Source organism: Plasmodium brasilianum, chromosome 5 (assembly GCF_023973825.1).
Source record: "Plasmodium brasilianum strain Bolivian I chromosome 5, whole genome shotgun sequence".
NCBI lineage: Eukaryota > Apicomplexa > Aconoidasida > Haemosporida > Plasmodiidae > Plasmodium > Plasmodium brasilianum.
The window spans coordinates 1,408,172-1,426,209 of NC_090118.1; the positions used below are offsets into that span (position 1 = coordinate 1,408,172).

The following is an 18,038-nucleotide window of genomic DNA, read 5'->3' on the forward strand; positions in this document are numbered from 1 at the left end:
TTATTATCATTTTTTTCTTAAATATATTATTCATAGTATGTCTTTGTAAAACAAAAGAAATTAATTACTTGTTTATTCTAAGATTATTATTATAAAAAATAATATATGAGTAATTTTTCTAAATCTTAACATATCATTCTAATATATTTATTAAAAACAAATATTCTGAGCACAATTTTTGTATGTAAGTAATTTCGATCAAAATATTCTTGAAGTTATTTCTATTGCATGCACTGGTATTAACAAGTTTTTATTTTAATGTTTCTTTTTTTTTATGTTCACACATATAAATATAAATTTATATACATAATAATAAAATAGTGAGAAATATAAATGTATAAATTCTTAAATGTATTATATATTCATATTAAAATGTATTTTAAAATACAAAAAATATATAATATTATAAATTTATTATGAGTGCATAGAACATTAAAATTTATAATAATTTTTAAAATACAAATATTTTCATAAATTATATAATACGATAAAAATTTCATTTACAATATTATATTTTTTCCCCCATTTAATGTTAATAAGTAACTACGGAATACATTATAATTTGTAATAAGAAAATTTTCTTTTTTTAAATATTAATTTTTTTTATTTATTTTTATAATTAATAATATTTATAAGAAAAAAATTTAATAAAATAAATTTTTATATATATTAGATCTGCTAATCTGAAATCATCATGATCACTCATAACTACAATCAATGTATAGTAGTATATATGATCTAAGTTTTACACTTTTTATATTCTAAATAAACGATTACAATATTTAGAAATACTGAGATATATATTTTTTTTTTTCACAACGGTCAATAATTTTATTTTTATATAATTGCTATATTATTAAGTAATTACTTTGTATATTTTGGATATTTTTAAATTCACATTAATTGAGTTAATGTAATAAAAGTTAGTTTTTTATAAATAACAATATGATAATCATAATAAATTGCATTTTCGAAGTTATATTACTTATACTATGCTTTTTGATTAATTACACTTAAGTTTTAGTAAGTACTTAAAAAAAGATAAAAAAAAAAAAAATTAAAATAACAAAAGTCGAATCCTCACCAATTGAAGGTACATTATATTATTATTTTTTTTTTTTTTTAATGAATATATTATAATATTAAAGTTGAATATCATGAAACCAAATATTAAGTCACGCTAATTTTTAAAAATATTTACGTTCATCCTTTTAAGATGGATATGTCATTTTACCATTAATATGACATTATAATATAATTTTTCCTTATTATATTATTTGTATTCTTAGTTCTTTATTTTAAATAATATTTGATTTTTAAGAATAAAATTTTTTATTATTTTAAATGCTGAATATTTGCTTTGAGCATTTTGAGTATGTTTAATATTTTTTTTGATGAGAAGCTTGATGTATACATAAATTTATATTTAAGAACTTATCGATTACTAGCATAACATAAACTTGAAAACGGTTTAAGTATTGTAGAATTAAAAGATGAGATACCTAATAAATGAAAGAGCAATGAAAAGTGGGATACATAAAATAAGACATAATCAAATGGATGTTCATTAAATAATGAAGAAGACTATAAATTAAGAATAACAAATCTTTTGTATACACAGTAGGATATTCACGTTTTTAAAAAAGGCTGTTGCACAAAATGTATAATATATATAATGTTAGGAATAATAGGAATTTTGGTACTTATAATTTAAAAGAGATGGCACATGCAATATATGTTTTGTTTTTTGCTTCTTTTACTGTGATTTCAGGAGCTGCACTAGTATTATTTTTTAGAATATGTAGACTATAATTTATATTGGAGTTTAAGTAGAATTTACATAACAATATCAGAAGGAAGAATTTTATTAACATTCACTTTTATTGTTTTATTAGAATTTCTTTATATATTCTGTAATTTTGTAATGAATTATGAGTTGTATAATTTTAAAAGTAAAATGCGTAATACGAAATATCCATCTTTATTTATAGAAGTTTCTTAAAAAAATTAAGATCGTTAATTTCTTTTGTAATATATACACATTAGATCTATTAATGCAACTGATTAGGTTTTATAAATCTTCTTCCATGGGATTATCCTTTTTCATAATAAAAGTTAAAAATATACATCTTTAGATATTTTGCAAGTTAGTATGCTATAATTTCTTTTAATTTGTATTTTAGAGGATTTTGTTGGTTTGATACAATATTATGCTTTTATATGTATAATTTTATATTTAAATAGTTTCGTATGTAACATGTATATGTGTTTTACAATTAATATGAAAAAACAAATTTAAAACAATTTTATTGAAATTTTGTGTTAATTTATTTTTGTAAATGTAAAAATTAGTTTAATTTTTATTATATGTAATTTTACCTTAAATTATTATTTTTTGATGTAGTTAAAGAATTTTATTTTTTGTTTTAAATTAAAAATAAATGTACCCTATTATTGTTCACATAAAAAGCCAAGTGAGGGAATGTAGTTTCATTGTTAATTTCTATTTCATTATATTTTTTATTTAAAAATTGTAAAAAAGTGAACTATGGGGCCTTTTATCATTGTAATCATATATCTAATTTTACTTAAAATGTAAATTTATTTTATAGGAGATAATAATAATTTTAAAAAAGTGAACTATTATAACTTATTAAATTAGGTTATATAGGGGATTTCAAAGGATATATGTAATAATTACTTTTTGTTTATTTTTCTTTATTACTTTTTCATTATTTTAAAATGACAGATTATCTAAAAATTAAAATGGTACGTAACAAAAAGGTTTACAACAATTCTGACAATTTAAATAGTAATATATAAAAGATAAACATTTTAATTATTTATATTTATATTTTTATTGTACTTTTTGGCTACTAGGGCTATTTATACTATTATATTTTAGGCACTATTATACTTTACAATTTTCTTTTTATGTTCGTTTCAATTATATAACATAACATAGAATGTCATTTTTTTTTCTTTAACTGTTTTTCAGTGTGTCCAATTATTAATATTTTTCTTTACCAAGTGGAATGATTATTTAGTAATTCAAATGAGTTATTACGTTTATTCTATGTTTTGATCTGAATTCTTATTGAATTAAATGTTTTGCTATAAGTTTATTAATTTAATTTTTTTTTTATGAATATTATATTTGATAAATAGACATAAGCGTATATAAAATATGAATGTTTTATATAAGTTTTGAAAATAATATAGTTATTAGAAAAAATAAATATATGTTCCTAAAGTTAGGTGAAAAATAAGTTATAGTAAGAAAGAATATAGTTAAAACTCCAAATATTTCGTATTTTTGAAATTAATAAAAATATATAACTCTTCAATGGTAAATATTGGTACATTTATTAACAGTAGTATCATTTAACAGACACACGAACGTTATCGTAATGACAATTATAAAGTGACTACATCATGAAACAGTATGTATATGGTATTTCCGTATAATATATATATTATACAGTTTCATTTATATTTGAACAAAATTTCAAAATAAAAATGGTAATATGTCCTCCTATTATTATAACGTTGAGAACATCATAAATTAAAAAAAACTAGTATACTATTATTAAAGGTATACTCATAAGAAATGAGTATTACGAGAAATATTTTATCTACAGGGGGTCAATAAATAAAGATTTAATATAAATATATGTATATAGTAATAGTCCTTATTTGTGATGTATAGTTCACTCAGGAACGAAAGAATATTTCACGAAGATATTAGAATTATTTATAGATTATTCTTTGATATCCTTGAATACGAATAATTGATATAAATTGATATGTATAATTAATAATTATAACATTAAAAAAATATTATAAGAAAAAATAAATATTCCTAAAAATGTAGAACTTAATTTCATGAGAAATTGGTGAATAATTATTGAATAGAACATATAAATTGTATCATTTTATACTATCTAAAAGACATAGTATTATGTACTAAAATATGATTTAAAAAATTTTTATATAAATATAAAATTGTAATATATGAAAATGTAGGAGTATTTTCAGGTAAAAAAAACATCATATTTCTAAATATGTATATATATATACATGTGAATGTGTAAATGTGAAAATATTAAATAAAATAAAATAATTATCTTATTTTTCTTCAATGCTACATGACAATATGTATTACATGACATACACAAAAATTTTAATTTTTTCAATTTTTTTTTTTTAATTAACTAATTTTTAAAGGAGTAATTTACTTGCAAATATTATTATGATTTTATTATTATATAATCAAAATAATATATTTAACATATATTACTTTAAAATTATGAACGCTTTATGTGTAACAAACAATGTAAAATAAAAATATTAAAAAAAAAATATTTCTACATTTATAGATATATTTAAAAAAAAAAAATGTAATTCATTTTATTTGAATTAGTTACTTAATTTTTATAGTTTAGCATTTTATTTAAATGAATATTCACGTATAATTTAATAAAAAATAAACATGGAGTTCAACTTTCTAAGGAATTTTCAAAGTGAAAATATAACACAGTTTTGTAAAATATATTTTTTATTATTTTATATATTATAAATTTGGATTTCTTAATGGTATTATTTTATTTGGTAAATTATTTTGTTTAGCAGTATTACTCAGTGAAGTTATTTTTTTAAAGTTATCATAATTACAAATAGTGTTATCTTAATAAATTTAATTCTACTATTTATTTATTTTTTTTATTATAGTACGTATGCTGTCTGCTATATAAGTATATTTTTAGAGAGAAAAAATAGAAAATTATTGAATTTCCTAAAGTTTATGTATTTTCTTTTTAGTAATAATAAATAAAAAATATTTTTTTAAATTATATAATAATTATAATGTTTTATTTATAATAATTTTATATAATGTTATGAAACAGTTTTTATGTACTTTGATATTTAAAATAAAATATATTTGTTGGTGAATTTAATAGAAAAATGTAACTTGTAAATTAATAGGGTATGAATATTCCACATATCCTAAGTATATTTTTCATGTTACGATATAATTTGTAAAATAAAAAAAAGATTACCTTTTTTTTTTCATTTTTTATTCCAATAGGTTATATTATGTTAAATATAAGAGTTTATCTTTTCTAGGTATATAATAATATTTTAAAATTGTAATAAGTACACAAAGCTATGTTTTTGTATTAGATATATAAGAATAAAAAGTGAATAGCTATATACTTAAATATATGTTATGTTTCAATTCGTGCTATATATATTTTTTTTTATTTTGAACATTAAATAAAAATTTTAAATATAAAATATGTTATATTATTTTATTTCTGGAATGTATTAATAGTAAGTATTTAAAATTTTACTGTGAGATAATTAAAATATATATATATTGTGGGTTTTTATTTAACAGATTACGTTCAGTAGAAAATTATTTTAAATAATTATATTTTTTTATATAAATAATATATTATAAGATATATGTGAGAAAATATTTTTTAAATTATCTTTTCTTTAACGTATTTTATATTTTTACATTATTTGAGAAATTTAATGTTTTTCTAAAAGAAAAAAAAAATATTGTATATAAAAGTACCATTTTTTTGATTCATTCTGAATATTCAGTGAAATATCCACCTGATCCACAATATTATTAGATGAAATATTTTTAACATGAATGAAAAAATAAAATATTTTATTTTAATTAAATCTCTTACATTTATACTTTTTACTTGGATATGTTATTATTTAAATAATAAGGAATAATGATAACAATCCAGAAATTGTTTTATATATTTTACTGTTTTGTGTTATATATATATATATATATATAATAATAATAATAACAATAATAATAATAGTAACAGTAATAATATTTTAATGATTAAATAAATATATAACATTGTTCTTAATTAGAATATTTTCTAATCTTTGTAGTTTATTTGCTATATATTTTTAGATAATACAAACTTCTGTGATAACATATTATATTGAAAAACAGATAGATTAATATCAAAAATGAGATGGAGAAAGAGGGTATAGATTTAAAAGATAACTTACCTAAAAACAGAGGTAATTGTTCAAAAAATGAAGAAGATGGTTGTGAATGAGAACATGATGGAGCATATGAATCTAAAGTTAACGATAATTCAAAATCTGATGAAAAAAAAAATAGTGCAGAAAGGAACATCTTTTATATGTAAACCATTTTATGAAATATATAATATGTTGGAAAAACTATTATATAGGGAATTTATTCCTATATATAAATACAGGAAATATATTAATAATTCCAAAAAAATATTATTTAAATCTTTCAGCTTGTATTAGTGCATTCTTGATATTTGTTCTAATAATAATGTTTTCTTTAACTGGATTTTCATTATTTATATTTGGCGTTAATATTTATGGTAATTTTCAAGAACAGATAATAGATACTGATTTAAATTTTTTGGAATATCTATCTTATCCTTGAGAAAAGAGAGTTATATTATAATTAGTTATTTTAAGTATATCAGTTGTTATATATATACTGATAAAATTCATAAAATATAGAAATTATGTAGGAAAAAAAGTAGTCTAATTCTAGTTATAACGATTACGATGCTTTTAGAAACGAATTTGCATGTAACTAATGAACTACATTTTTGTTAATAACATAAAATGCCAATACAAATTATTTATTATATATATGCAAACTTATTATACAATCTATGTAATATAAAAATTTATATACACATGTATAAGAGAAAATATATTAAATATATAAAGCAGTTCGCTTCTTTTGTTTATTTATTTTCCTATTATAATATATTACTTTGATTTAATATAGAACTATAATTTAGGATATTTATGTAAATGTTCTGATCCATAAAAATATATAATTGTTATTAATCATAATTCACGATAATATGAATATTTTAATATTCGAAAAAAATATATGGGAAAAAGTTTTAAGTATATTTATATTGTAATAAATATGCGGATTTTTAATTTAATATATAAAATATTACATTTATTATAGCTTTAATAAAGTAATAATTATTGATATTTTTAACAATTATTTTTTTAAGGTTGTAAGGTTTTAATCGAAGAATTTTTACTAAGACTTTATTATATATAATTTTTTTTTTAGAACAGCGTGTACTACTTCATTTTATAAAACTAAATGCATGTATTTTTTTTTGTTAATATATATTTTTTATTTAAATGCAAACATAACAAGTAATATTTAAAAAAAATTATTTTGAGGAATATATATTTCAAGGCTTTTTTTATATAAGAACAATTTTAATAAGTTGTTTTATTTCATGCATATTCTAAATATGAAATTGATATGTATTAATTCTATTTCACTTATTATAATGGAATACTGGTAGGAACTTATAATGTTTAGAATTCATGAAGATTAACAAATAAAAAAAGGGATCAACTCGCGTTTGTAATTGTGTTTATTAACATATATATATTGAATTCAATTATGATATAAACAAATTACTTAAGTTTTCATAATAAAATATTATTACACATATTTGCTTTTCATATTATTTAGAGAATACATATATGAGCAAATATTAGTATGTTATTAGTATATATTATGCACCAATTACTCATTTTTTGTGTCTAAAACAGTTAATAAACTAATAAAAATGTACATTATACTTATAATAGAGTTTAGGTAAACGTTCCACGATATGTAAATAAATTTTAAAATAAATAAAAATTTTCCGAATCATATATAAATAAAAAATTATGTATTTGTGGTATTCGGAATCATTTCCTTTAACTTTTGTTTACAGACGCAAAGGTAACATCTTAAATACTTACGAAAATTTAAGGTGTTTACTTTAGTTACTGGGAAATTTAATAGATGTTTTTAATATATTTGTTAATAATATAATGTTAAGTAAAAGAAAATCAAAATTATACATATATGATAGTTAATAAAAATGTAATTATACATTTATTAATGTTATAAGCTCAACCATATTTTAGTTAAAATATATTACTATTTATTTTAAACAGAAGGATTAATTATGTATGTCAATATATATGTCTTCTGATTAAATTTATGTAGATGCTTTTATTACAACGTTATCTTGTTCAAAAGTGTTATTGTGCAAATTCAAATTCAGGCCTTAAATAAAAACTAATATTTTTTTAGTTATTATACAATATTTATAATTAAAAATGTTATTTTTATCATATGAAGTAGAATTTGTATATCCTTTTTTTTACAAAATTTTGGTAGGAATTAATAATATTTAGGATGATATTTGTATAATTTTTAATAAAAATATTTATCACTTTGCTAAAAAAATTTTTAAATGGTTCCTTAATAATTATTTTACTTTTTTCTTTTGTTAGTATTAAATGGTGTAACATTTCGTTTTATTATATTTTATTATGTAAACATTACACTTATTCCTACAAAAGCGTTTTAGTTCATAGTTCAATATCTAGTAAGAAATTTCAGATATACTAGTATAATTTTAATTTTTAGTAATACTGTATAAGGTATATTATTAATAGTGATAAATAAAATATATCAGAAATAAATTAAATGATAACAACTTTCATGATATTATTATTGAAATCACTTAATTTCAGATTTATTTTAATTTTATAACTATTATTTAAAGGTATATTATAAAATATATTAATAACAAAAAGGAAATTAGAATTCATAATAGAGTTAAAAAAAAACATTACTGAATAAAGACTATTATAATATTAGCAGATTCTATACGTTTATTACACTTTTTTTTTTATTACATTTTTTCTATATATGTAAGTTTCGTTAAAAAGAAAAAAAGTAATTTGTGAGTTTAAAAATATCTCATTTACAAATAACGATATAAATAAAACTAAAAATGATCATTTTCAAAAGTTATTATATAAAAATAAAAAGTTATTATTTTCCTTTAAAATGATATATTTTAATACATTAGATAGCATATAATAAATTTGAATTGTTAAATTCATTGTAGGCGATAAAAGAATGCGTGTGTTATAATTAATGAAACACATATATTTTCACAAAAAGTATATATTTTGAATTTATTAATACTTTTGTTTTGTTTGTTGTAAATAATAATATTTTTTTCATCAATAATAACTGCATTTTACTTAATATAATATTTATAAAAATGGAATAGTAGCAAAACTTAAAAGTAATAATTATTCTAGATATACCTAGAACAATAACACATATCTATATTTTATACGTTCCATATTGTAAATAAATTCAATATTTCCTAATAATTAAAAATCATAAAAAAAAATTTGTTTAATCACTGTAATAGGTGATTAAGTTGTACGCTGTACATATATATGAATGAATTCAAGTTGCATCATTTTACTTAAAGTTAATTTTTTATAAATAATATCAATTACCATATTTTAAAGAATTTTTTTTTAGGTATATTTTTTTTTTTTTTTTTTGCTATGTAGTAAATCATTCTGTATATGTTAATTTGTTAAGAAAAAATATTAAAAAAAATAAAAGAGGTATATTTTTATGGTTGGTAATGTATAACTTGATGTTAATTTTTCCTTTATTATATATATTACATTATTAAATATCTATAACATGGAAAAAAATATTATGTTTATCTTTTTTATCAAAATATCTTTGTTTATCGTTTTTATTTGGATATGTCATTTTTACAGTGACATGGTATGATAAAACTTTTTGAGTGAACTTATATTTTTCATATTTTAACTGTTTATTTTTATTATTTATTTTTTTTTGGAATGGGATTATTTATCCATTTACTTATGAAATATTTACATTATTTTTTTTAGAGTAGGTTTAAAAAATTTTTGTACGAGAAGAATAATTTTGGCAGAAAATTACATACACCAATTTGTCGATTATTGGGAATTTATATTGACGATATTTATCCATATGTTGGTGAATTAGAATTAAAAATACCATATAATACAAAACAAAAGAACAAAAATTTACTTAGAATTGATAATGAAAAATGGGACAAAGAAAAAAAAGAAAAATTATATAGAAGTTCATTAATTAAGGAACAATTGATTAAGAAACTTATGAAAAATAAATGTACCATGTTACATGGATCATATTCCCATTATGAAAAAAAAATAATGAATGGACTTAATGATAGAACTTTTTTTAAAAAAATGATGTTAATTAATGATAAGAACTATAAAAAATTAAAAAGTAAAAAATACAGATTACGACTTTGCTTAATTTTATTATTGTTCATATTTGTATTAATTTTACCTATAGTAGATTTATCATTTGGTGAATTTAAATCTATCGGTAATTTTTTAAAGGAATTATGTAAATTATTCGGATATAATAATACGGGACTACAAGCACAATCTGAATCTCCTGGGGCGGATGGTTTGGGTGATATATTGTCATCTACATGTCAGTTGAAGAGTTTTATAGGAATTAAAGTATTTGGTGTTCTAATATATTGTTTACCTATCTTAATAATGGGTATTATACTTATACGAGGAATTTTTTATTATTATAAAAATATTATAAAACATAAAAAAATTAGATTTTTGGAAGAGTTCGAGGAATGGTAAGAAACATGTTTATTTATGTTAAGCCATTAATGTTATGTACTAACTGTAATATCTTTAATGACATAATATAATAATAATTTTTTAGATTTTATATATGAACATACATATACGTAATTATATTTATATTTAAATGTAAAAAACATATGTTTCTATTTTTTTGTGAATTTGAATGTTTAAAAGTTTCTTAATTTGTAATTTAATGTATTCTTTGCTGTAAATTAATCATTATGACTTAATATATATATATATATATTTATTTTTTTGTTTATATTATAATTTTAGAGAAAAATATATACTTGTACGTTAAAATTAATACATAACTTCATATTTAATATTATTTTATTGAATTTATTTTTTAATTTACGTTTTAACCATATATATTTCTGCTTTACATTTTTATCATTTTCTATTATAAAATTATTATATTTCAAGGTTATTAAGAAAATGAATTATTACTGTTAAATTAACAGTGAACATTCATTGTTTAGTACATAATGAAAGGAAGTGATAATATTTATCATATTTATATATTATTTTTTAAATATAATATTGTATTTAAAATTTTATTTTTTTTCTTTATCGTTAACTTCTCAATTTATTATTTAGGAAAATATTATTTTCTTATAAGAAAAGTAAAATAAAATTTTATATAAGATTTTTGCAATTATATTTTATAAATATAATAATTTTATAATTGTCATCTGGTTTACACCAGATATGCAGCAGAGGTAATGGAAAAGAATATATATATATTTTTTTTTTATATGTATTATTAAAAAAAATAAATTTCATTTATTTTTATCCATTTTTTAATTCGAATCTATAAAATTATTTATCTGATAAAATATAATTGTAAAAATATCAAACAAAAAATATTATATTAGCTCTAAAATTTTCCGTACAAATGTTACTATATTATATATTTTGGTAAACAATATTGTTACACTTCCTTATTTCTAATTTGTATATAATAACCTATATATTAATATAAGTAAATTTCTATTATTTGTAATTTCTTAAATTATTATTATTGTATGAAATATTCATAAACTTATTTTGATGTTACCTTTTTTTTTATTATTCTAATATATTAATAATTGTTCAAATATACATATGCAGATAAAAAATAAAAACATTAGGGGTGTTAATAAAAAAAACCTCCATTTAGAAATAATAATAAAAATTAGATTTAATTAATTAAATTTTTTAAAAGTATGATACATTAATAAAAAATGTCTTTATTTACTTTTTAAATGTACATATTTTTTGATGGATTATAGGTACGTAATAAATTTAAATTTCGAAATATATTGTAAACCATAACATAATGTTTCTGCTTATATGACAACTAAAAAGTGTGTTATATTTCATAAAATAGAAATCTTGTACCAGTTATTTGGTAGTTCATTAATTATTACAATTAATATATAGTTATAATAATTGATATTTTATAAAATATATAGCTCGTTTTTTCATAATATAATATCTTAGAAATTTGATATAATAATATGAAAACATCATTAAAATTTAAAATTAATCTCCTCATATGTAAAATATTGCTATAAATCTATATTCTATACGTTTTATGCTGTAAATTAAATGAGTATTTCGAAATATTAATATATCAATTTTTTTTTTTCATTTTGATATATTTGTATAAAAAAAACTTACAATTACTCAACTATATTAAATAATTAACATATACGTTGTGAATATTTATGAATGAATTAAAATTATAGAATTTAATTTAAAGTTATTTCTTTGTTCATAACGTACATATTAAAAATTTATAATATGTTTTTAAAGGCATTTATTTTGGTCCATATAGTAAAATGCATTTTGAGTATATATATATCATTATCTTTCTATAAAGAAATAGTAAACAAAAATTGAAAAAAAATATATGGTACTATTTTATGTTAAATATATAACACTTATTATAGATACAATTCTTTCTTAATATATAATAAACTTTGTAAAACATTATGATGGAACAAAAAATTGTGTTGTTATTTATTAAAATTTCAGCGTTTACACTTTTGCCTTGTATATATCACTTTTATAATAGCATGGTATTATAATATTATTAAAAGAAATTTGTAATGTTTATATTGCAATTATTTACTTTTATTAGTTTTTTTTTTTAGTATGATAATATTTTTCCATTTAAATAAGAAATAGTTACATTTTTTCTTTCTTTTAGAACACTTTAAATAAAAATTTGGTTGAAAAATGGAATCTTCGTAGAAAATTTAATTCAAGAACTTATAGAATATTAGCAAATTATAAACATCATAAATATTCAAGTAATGCAAAACTTAAAGAAGATATGCAATTTAATGAAGCGAAAAAAGAAAAAAATATATATAATAATAAAGAAGGAACAAATGAAAAACACAAACTATCTTGTAGAGGTTCATTATACATTAAGCAATGCGGTAAAAATGTTAAGAAAAGTAAATGTGTTAAACCTAAAACAAGTAATTGTTTCGATTTTGAAAAAAAAATATTTAAAAAACTTGATTATGAAGATTACGTTAAAAATATTATAACTATTGATTATAAGAAATATAAAAAACTAGCACGTAAAAAACGCAGAGTACGTATTGCTTTACTTTTGTTATTTATCTTGATATTGATACTACCCTTATTAGATCTTTCATTAGAGAATTTAGTAGATGGTGGGTTGTTAGGCTTATTACACTTGTTATCCCCAACTTTAGGCGAAAAAAATGCCCTGACTGGGGTAGATGGACAGTTGGTTACACTGTTAAGCAGTGGTCAGTGGGGCTATTTAGAAAAAATATGTGCATCAACTATTTTCATTTATGGCGTACCTTTCCTTATATTTGTTGTTATATTTATATTTGGGATGGTTTATTACTATAAAAAAGTTATAAAATATGAAAATATTAAGTTCAAAAAAAGATTAAATAAGAGGTAATATGTGTTTTTCTGTGAAGATGAATTTAACAAATGTAGTGATACATTTATATATATTTTCAACAAGCATAACAATAACTATTTTTATTTTACAAATACACCTATATATACTAGTGGATTTATCGGGAGACAGTAAGAAGGTACGTTCTTAGTTCTTTTGTTAATTTAAATATTTGACTGTATGAATAAATTTTAATTTGTATTTTAAGGAATGACTTTAGCTTAACTAAATATTTTGTTTTTATATATACATGTTCATGTTAAAGTATATTTCATGAATAACATATACATATTTGTTTTAAAATCATTATATAATGGAATAATTTGTGTGATATTATTGGAGCGTGGTACTTTCAATCTAAGTAAACATTTTTTTTTTTTATTAAGTCTAAAATAATTATTCGTTTAAGTTATTTAAGTAAATGTATTATTATAGTCATGTTAACAATAAATATGGCGTTTTATGCATTCAGTTTATGTATATGAATAATTTTTATCACAGTGGGATATATATAAATTTTTTTTTCACCAAAAAAAGAATGTTAATACATATTCTATAAAATATATATTATTCAAAATGTTTTATAAAAAATGCCAAATGCGAAAATCTTTTTAAAGCATGTAATATTTTATATGGTTTAAATGTGAAATTGTAAATATATAATGAAATAATGTGCTTCCTAATTATGGAATATTTATAACTGCTTACAAATTTGTGGATTCTAAATCATTATAAAAATGTAAAGTTTATATAGCATATGTTATATTATTTTTGTATCTAATTGTAATGTTTACTTAGGGTTCCACAAATTACTTGAATATATATTACAATGAAAATTATAATTATAATTAAATAATTTATATATTTTTTATATCATTAAAAGATAAAATTATTGTACAGTAATTAAGAAAATGTTAATAGATAATTGGTTGTATTTCTTTCTAAATATCAATTATTAGGGGTTAAATAATGGAAAGTTTATATATAATTTCTTAATATGTTATATGCTGTTATTTTTGTATATCAATAATAATTATATTAGATATAGTGAATAATTTAATTCATGTGCTTTGGTAAAATTGATGAATTTAAAACAGTAATATACTTATTTTATTAATAATATATATAACTTATTTTGTTTTATATATAAGTTCTTTTAATTTTTTTAATATGTTTCTTGGTTGAATTGCTTTCTAAACTTATTATAATAGTAATTGGTTACTTACTACATTACCAACTAAACAAGGATATCAGCTGATACGAATTACGATAAATGTTCAATTGTTATTATGAATTCAACTATTTTTAAGATGTTTTAATTTTTTATTAATTTTTATAAATATACTAAATTCTTAAATTTTTTAATAATATATATTCTATATATTACCTAATAAATAAATATATTGGGATGTTTTTCTTAGGTTAATTTTAATTTTGTTTATTTTATAAATTATAGAATGTGAAACATGATATAAAGGTATATAAATATATTTTAAATATAGTACTAGCATGTGGGGATTAAATATTTTATTGAAATATTTATGTATGTCTATTACTGGATACATATTCCTTGTAAAGTATTGAAAAGAAAAATATGTTATATTAAGAATATTTTAGAAAATGAAAAATTATTAAATTATATACACTGATAATAATTTTTATGCTTTAGTTTTATATATAATATATCTATACAAGTTATTTTATTTCAAGATAGACAATACTTATAATATACAAGCTTTATTATTCTGATTAAATCATATAAAAATATTTATTAAACATCTATTAACTCAAAATTGCACAATACGTAACAAAATAAGATAGAAAAAATATTTTTTCACATGGGATAAGAACAAATATTTGAATATAATTTATTTATTAAAAGGTTTTATATCCTTAAGTTGTAATGCTATTTTATCTGTTTACCTCTTTAAATGATCAGAAGAATATGATCATAATTTTGTGTACATTTTTATTGAATCATTTAATAGTAATTTAACTGAAAAATTCATGTTTCTTTATTTTCAACATGTCAATATATATACGAAAAAAGGTCATAGAAATCCATAATATATTTAAAAATGGAAAAGGAACTGTTTTATGGAGTAAATAAGTAGCCTTAATGATATACACTCATTTCATTAATAATATTTTTAAATGAAAGACTTTTTCAAATTAATGTAATATATTCTTTTTATTATTTAATATTTGTTTATTTTTCTAATAAAAATGTATAATTCATTAAATAGCTTTTACTATATATATATTTATTTATTTTCACCACTGATATATAACTAGCGAAGAAATTCAGCGATCATAAAACATTGTACGCGTAGTAAATAAAAGTATAATCAAAAGAATTTAATTACTATGCTGAGTAATCTAAATTAAGAAAAGTAGTTTCATATGATAAGAATTTAGTTTACATTTTAGTAATACAAATGTATGAAGTATACATTAAAATTGCGTCAATATATAATTTGCATATCATTTAAAATATTTAATTACAGTTAAAAAATATATATATATCTTCTATATTTTTTCAAATTTTTTACTGGCAAAAATTTATTTCATACATTATAAATAATATAATATTTAATTATATTTAAATATGATTGTTATTTTAACTGTAATATAAAAATACATTATAACAATTTCCACTTCAAGGATATCTGAATACATATTCTTAGACTAAATATAAAATATGGATGATGAAAATGGATTTTTTCTTAGTTTATTATGTTATCTTTCAACAAAAACGATTATCTGTAATAATATGCTTCATATGACTAAGACAAGTTGAAGTTTTTGCTAATATATTAAATTTGATGATTTTCTAAATATACTAACTTATTAATATATTATTTTTTACTATATGAAATAATTTAATTTATTACCAAAAATACATAAATTTTATTAAAAATAAATCAATAATATTACAATAGTTATTTAAAAAAAAATTTTTTTTTTATCATTTTCCACCCGATCTTTCTACCATTAAAAGGTACAAGAAGAACATCATAAAGAAGAATTTTTAACTTAAATTGTAATGATTAATTATTTTGGTGTGTACTTTTTATCGATATATGATTTATATGAAATAGTATATATGAAAAAATGAAAATTATAAAAAAAATTACATATATAATAATCATTATAAAATAATTATTTTTATAAATTATTAAAATAATAATTTAAAAAATGCAAAAGTACAAACAATCTTGTAAGATAAAATATTAACCATACATGAAAAGGCAAAAAAATTAAAAAATAATTTAGGAAAAGTATTTATCAAAATAATTAAATTATTTTATTATAATTATGCGGCATTTATTGTAATATTATTAGTTTATTACGTATGATCTCATGAATAAAAAAAACAAGCCACTTAATTAGCACAGTTATTAATGTCTCAGAATGAAATATATAAAATAAGAAGTAAACCATATAGATGAAAATTAAGGTAAGAAATCTTTTAAAAATATATAAAATATAATTTTTTTTTTTTTTTGTTCATAGAGAATTTTAGTATTAAATATTTATTTATTCTTTTATGTTAGCTTTATTAAGAAAACATAATCTTATACGTATTTATATTTTATTACAAATAAGTTATAAATGTATGAACAAAGTAAAGCATTATATTTATAGAGTAAAATGGAAATACATATGTATAAAATAAATAACAATAGCAAAAAATAAAAAAACGAATAAATAATAATAAATAAAATAACTAATTTCTTCTATTCTATGCGTATCTTACAAGAAGTAATTTCATGTAACCATATATATATGAATAATATTAATTGCTACTTAGCTTTGAAGAGCAATATATTTATTAAACACGATTATAGCCATAACCTTAAATTACAATATTTTATAAGTATGCATATATAAAATTTTGGATTTTAAAGGAATATATACATAAACATTCTAAAATATTCTTTAATGTTTTCATAATTCATTGTTATAATTAGTTATATTTTAGTTCATTTATCATTAGAGGAAAAAATATTAGAAATAATAAAAAATACTTATATATTTTTTAACGTAATAATGATGTTTTTAGACACTATTTTTGGATCTATTAAACATTTAAAACAAATATAGTAGTTTCCTAAAAAAATTAATATATTGTATGGAGGTAATATTAATACTTTTTTAGTAAAATAAGAAATAATATTTTTATTAAACTGCATAGATAAAAGTATTATTAACCTTCTTTTTAATGAAATTAATATATATTTTGGTTTCTTAAAAAGTCTTATTAAAAAGAATTCTTTTTATATTTACTTTTGCATATAAATATGCTGATGTGTAGTAAAATTTTCATTATGAGTTCCGAGTTATTCAATAATAAATGAAATCTTGAGTTATAACTTAGAGAGTTGATAAATGAAGTTGAAGAAATTTTCATTTATAATGGACGCCTTAACAAATAATGAAACTATAATAATAATAAATATACTATAAGCAATATTATTGTGTTATTAAAAACTATTTGCTTTCTATGTTTTATTTATACTTTTTTTTATATTAC

General features: G+C 18.2%; 2 protein-coding genes across 2 annotated transcripts; both read left to right on the forward strand.

The window, feature by feature from the left end:
- Positions 1–9,580: 9,580 nt before the first annotated feature.
- On the forward strand, positions 9,581–10,557 carry MKS88_001553 (uncharacterized protein; the record flags this gene model as incomplete). Its single annotated transcript, XM_067214489.1, has 2 exons — positions 9,581–9,667; positions 9,796–10,557. 2 exons carry the CDS (start codon positions 9,581–9,583, stop codon positions 10,555–10,557), a joined length of 849 nt encoding a protein of 282 aa, XP_067074919.1.
- A 1,985-nt stretch (positions 10,558–12,542) lies between these two features.
- Positions 12,543–13,501, forward strand: MKS88_001554 (fam-l protein; the record flags this gene model as incomplete). Its single annotated transcript, XM_067214490.1, has 2 exons — positions 12,543–12,629; positions 12,761–13,501. The coding sequence occupies 2 exons, from the start codon at positions 12,543–12,545 to the stop codon at positions 13,499–13,501; spliced, it is 828 nt and encodes a 275-aa protein (XP_067074920.1).
- Positions 13,502–18,038: the final 4,537 nt, after the last annotated feature.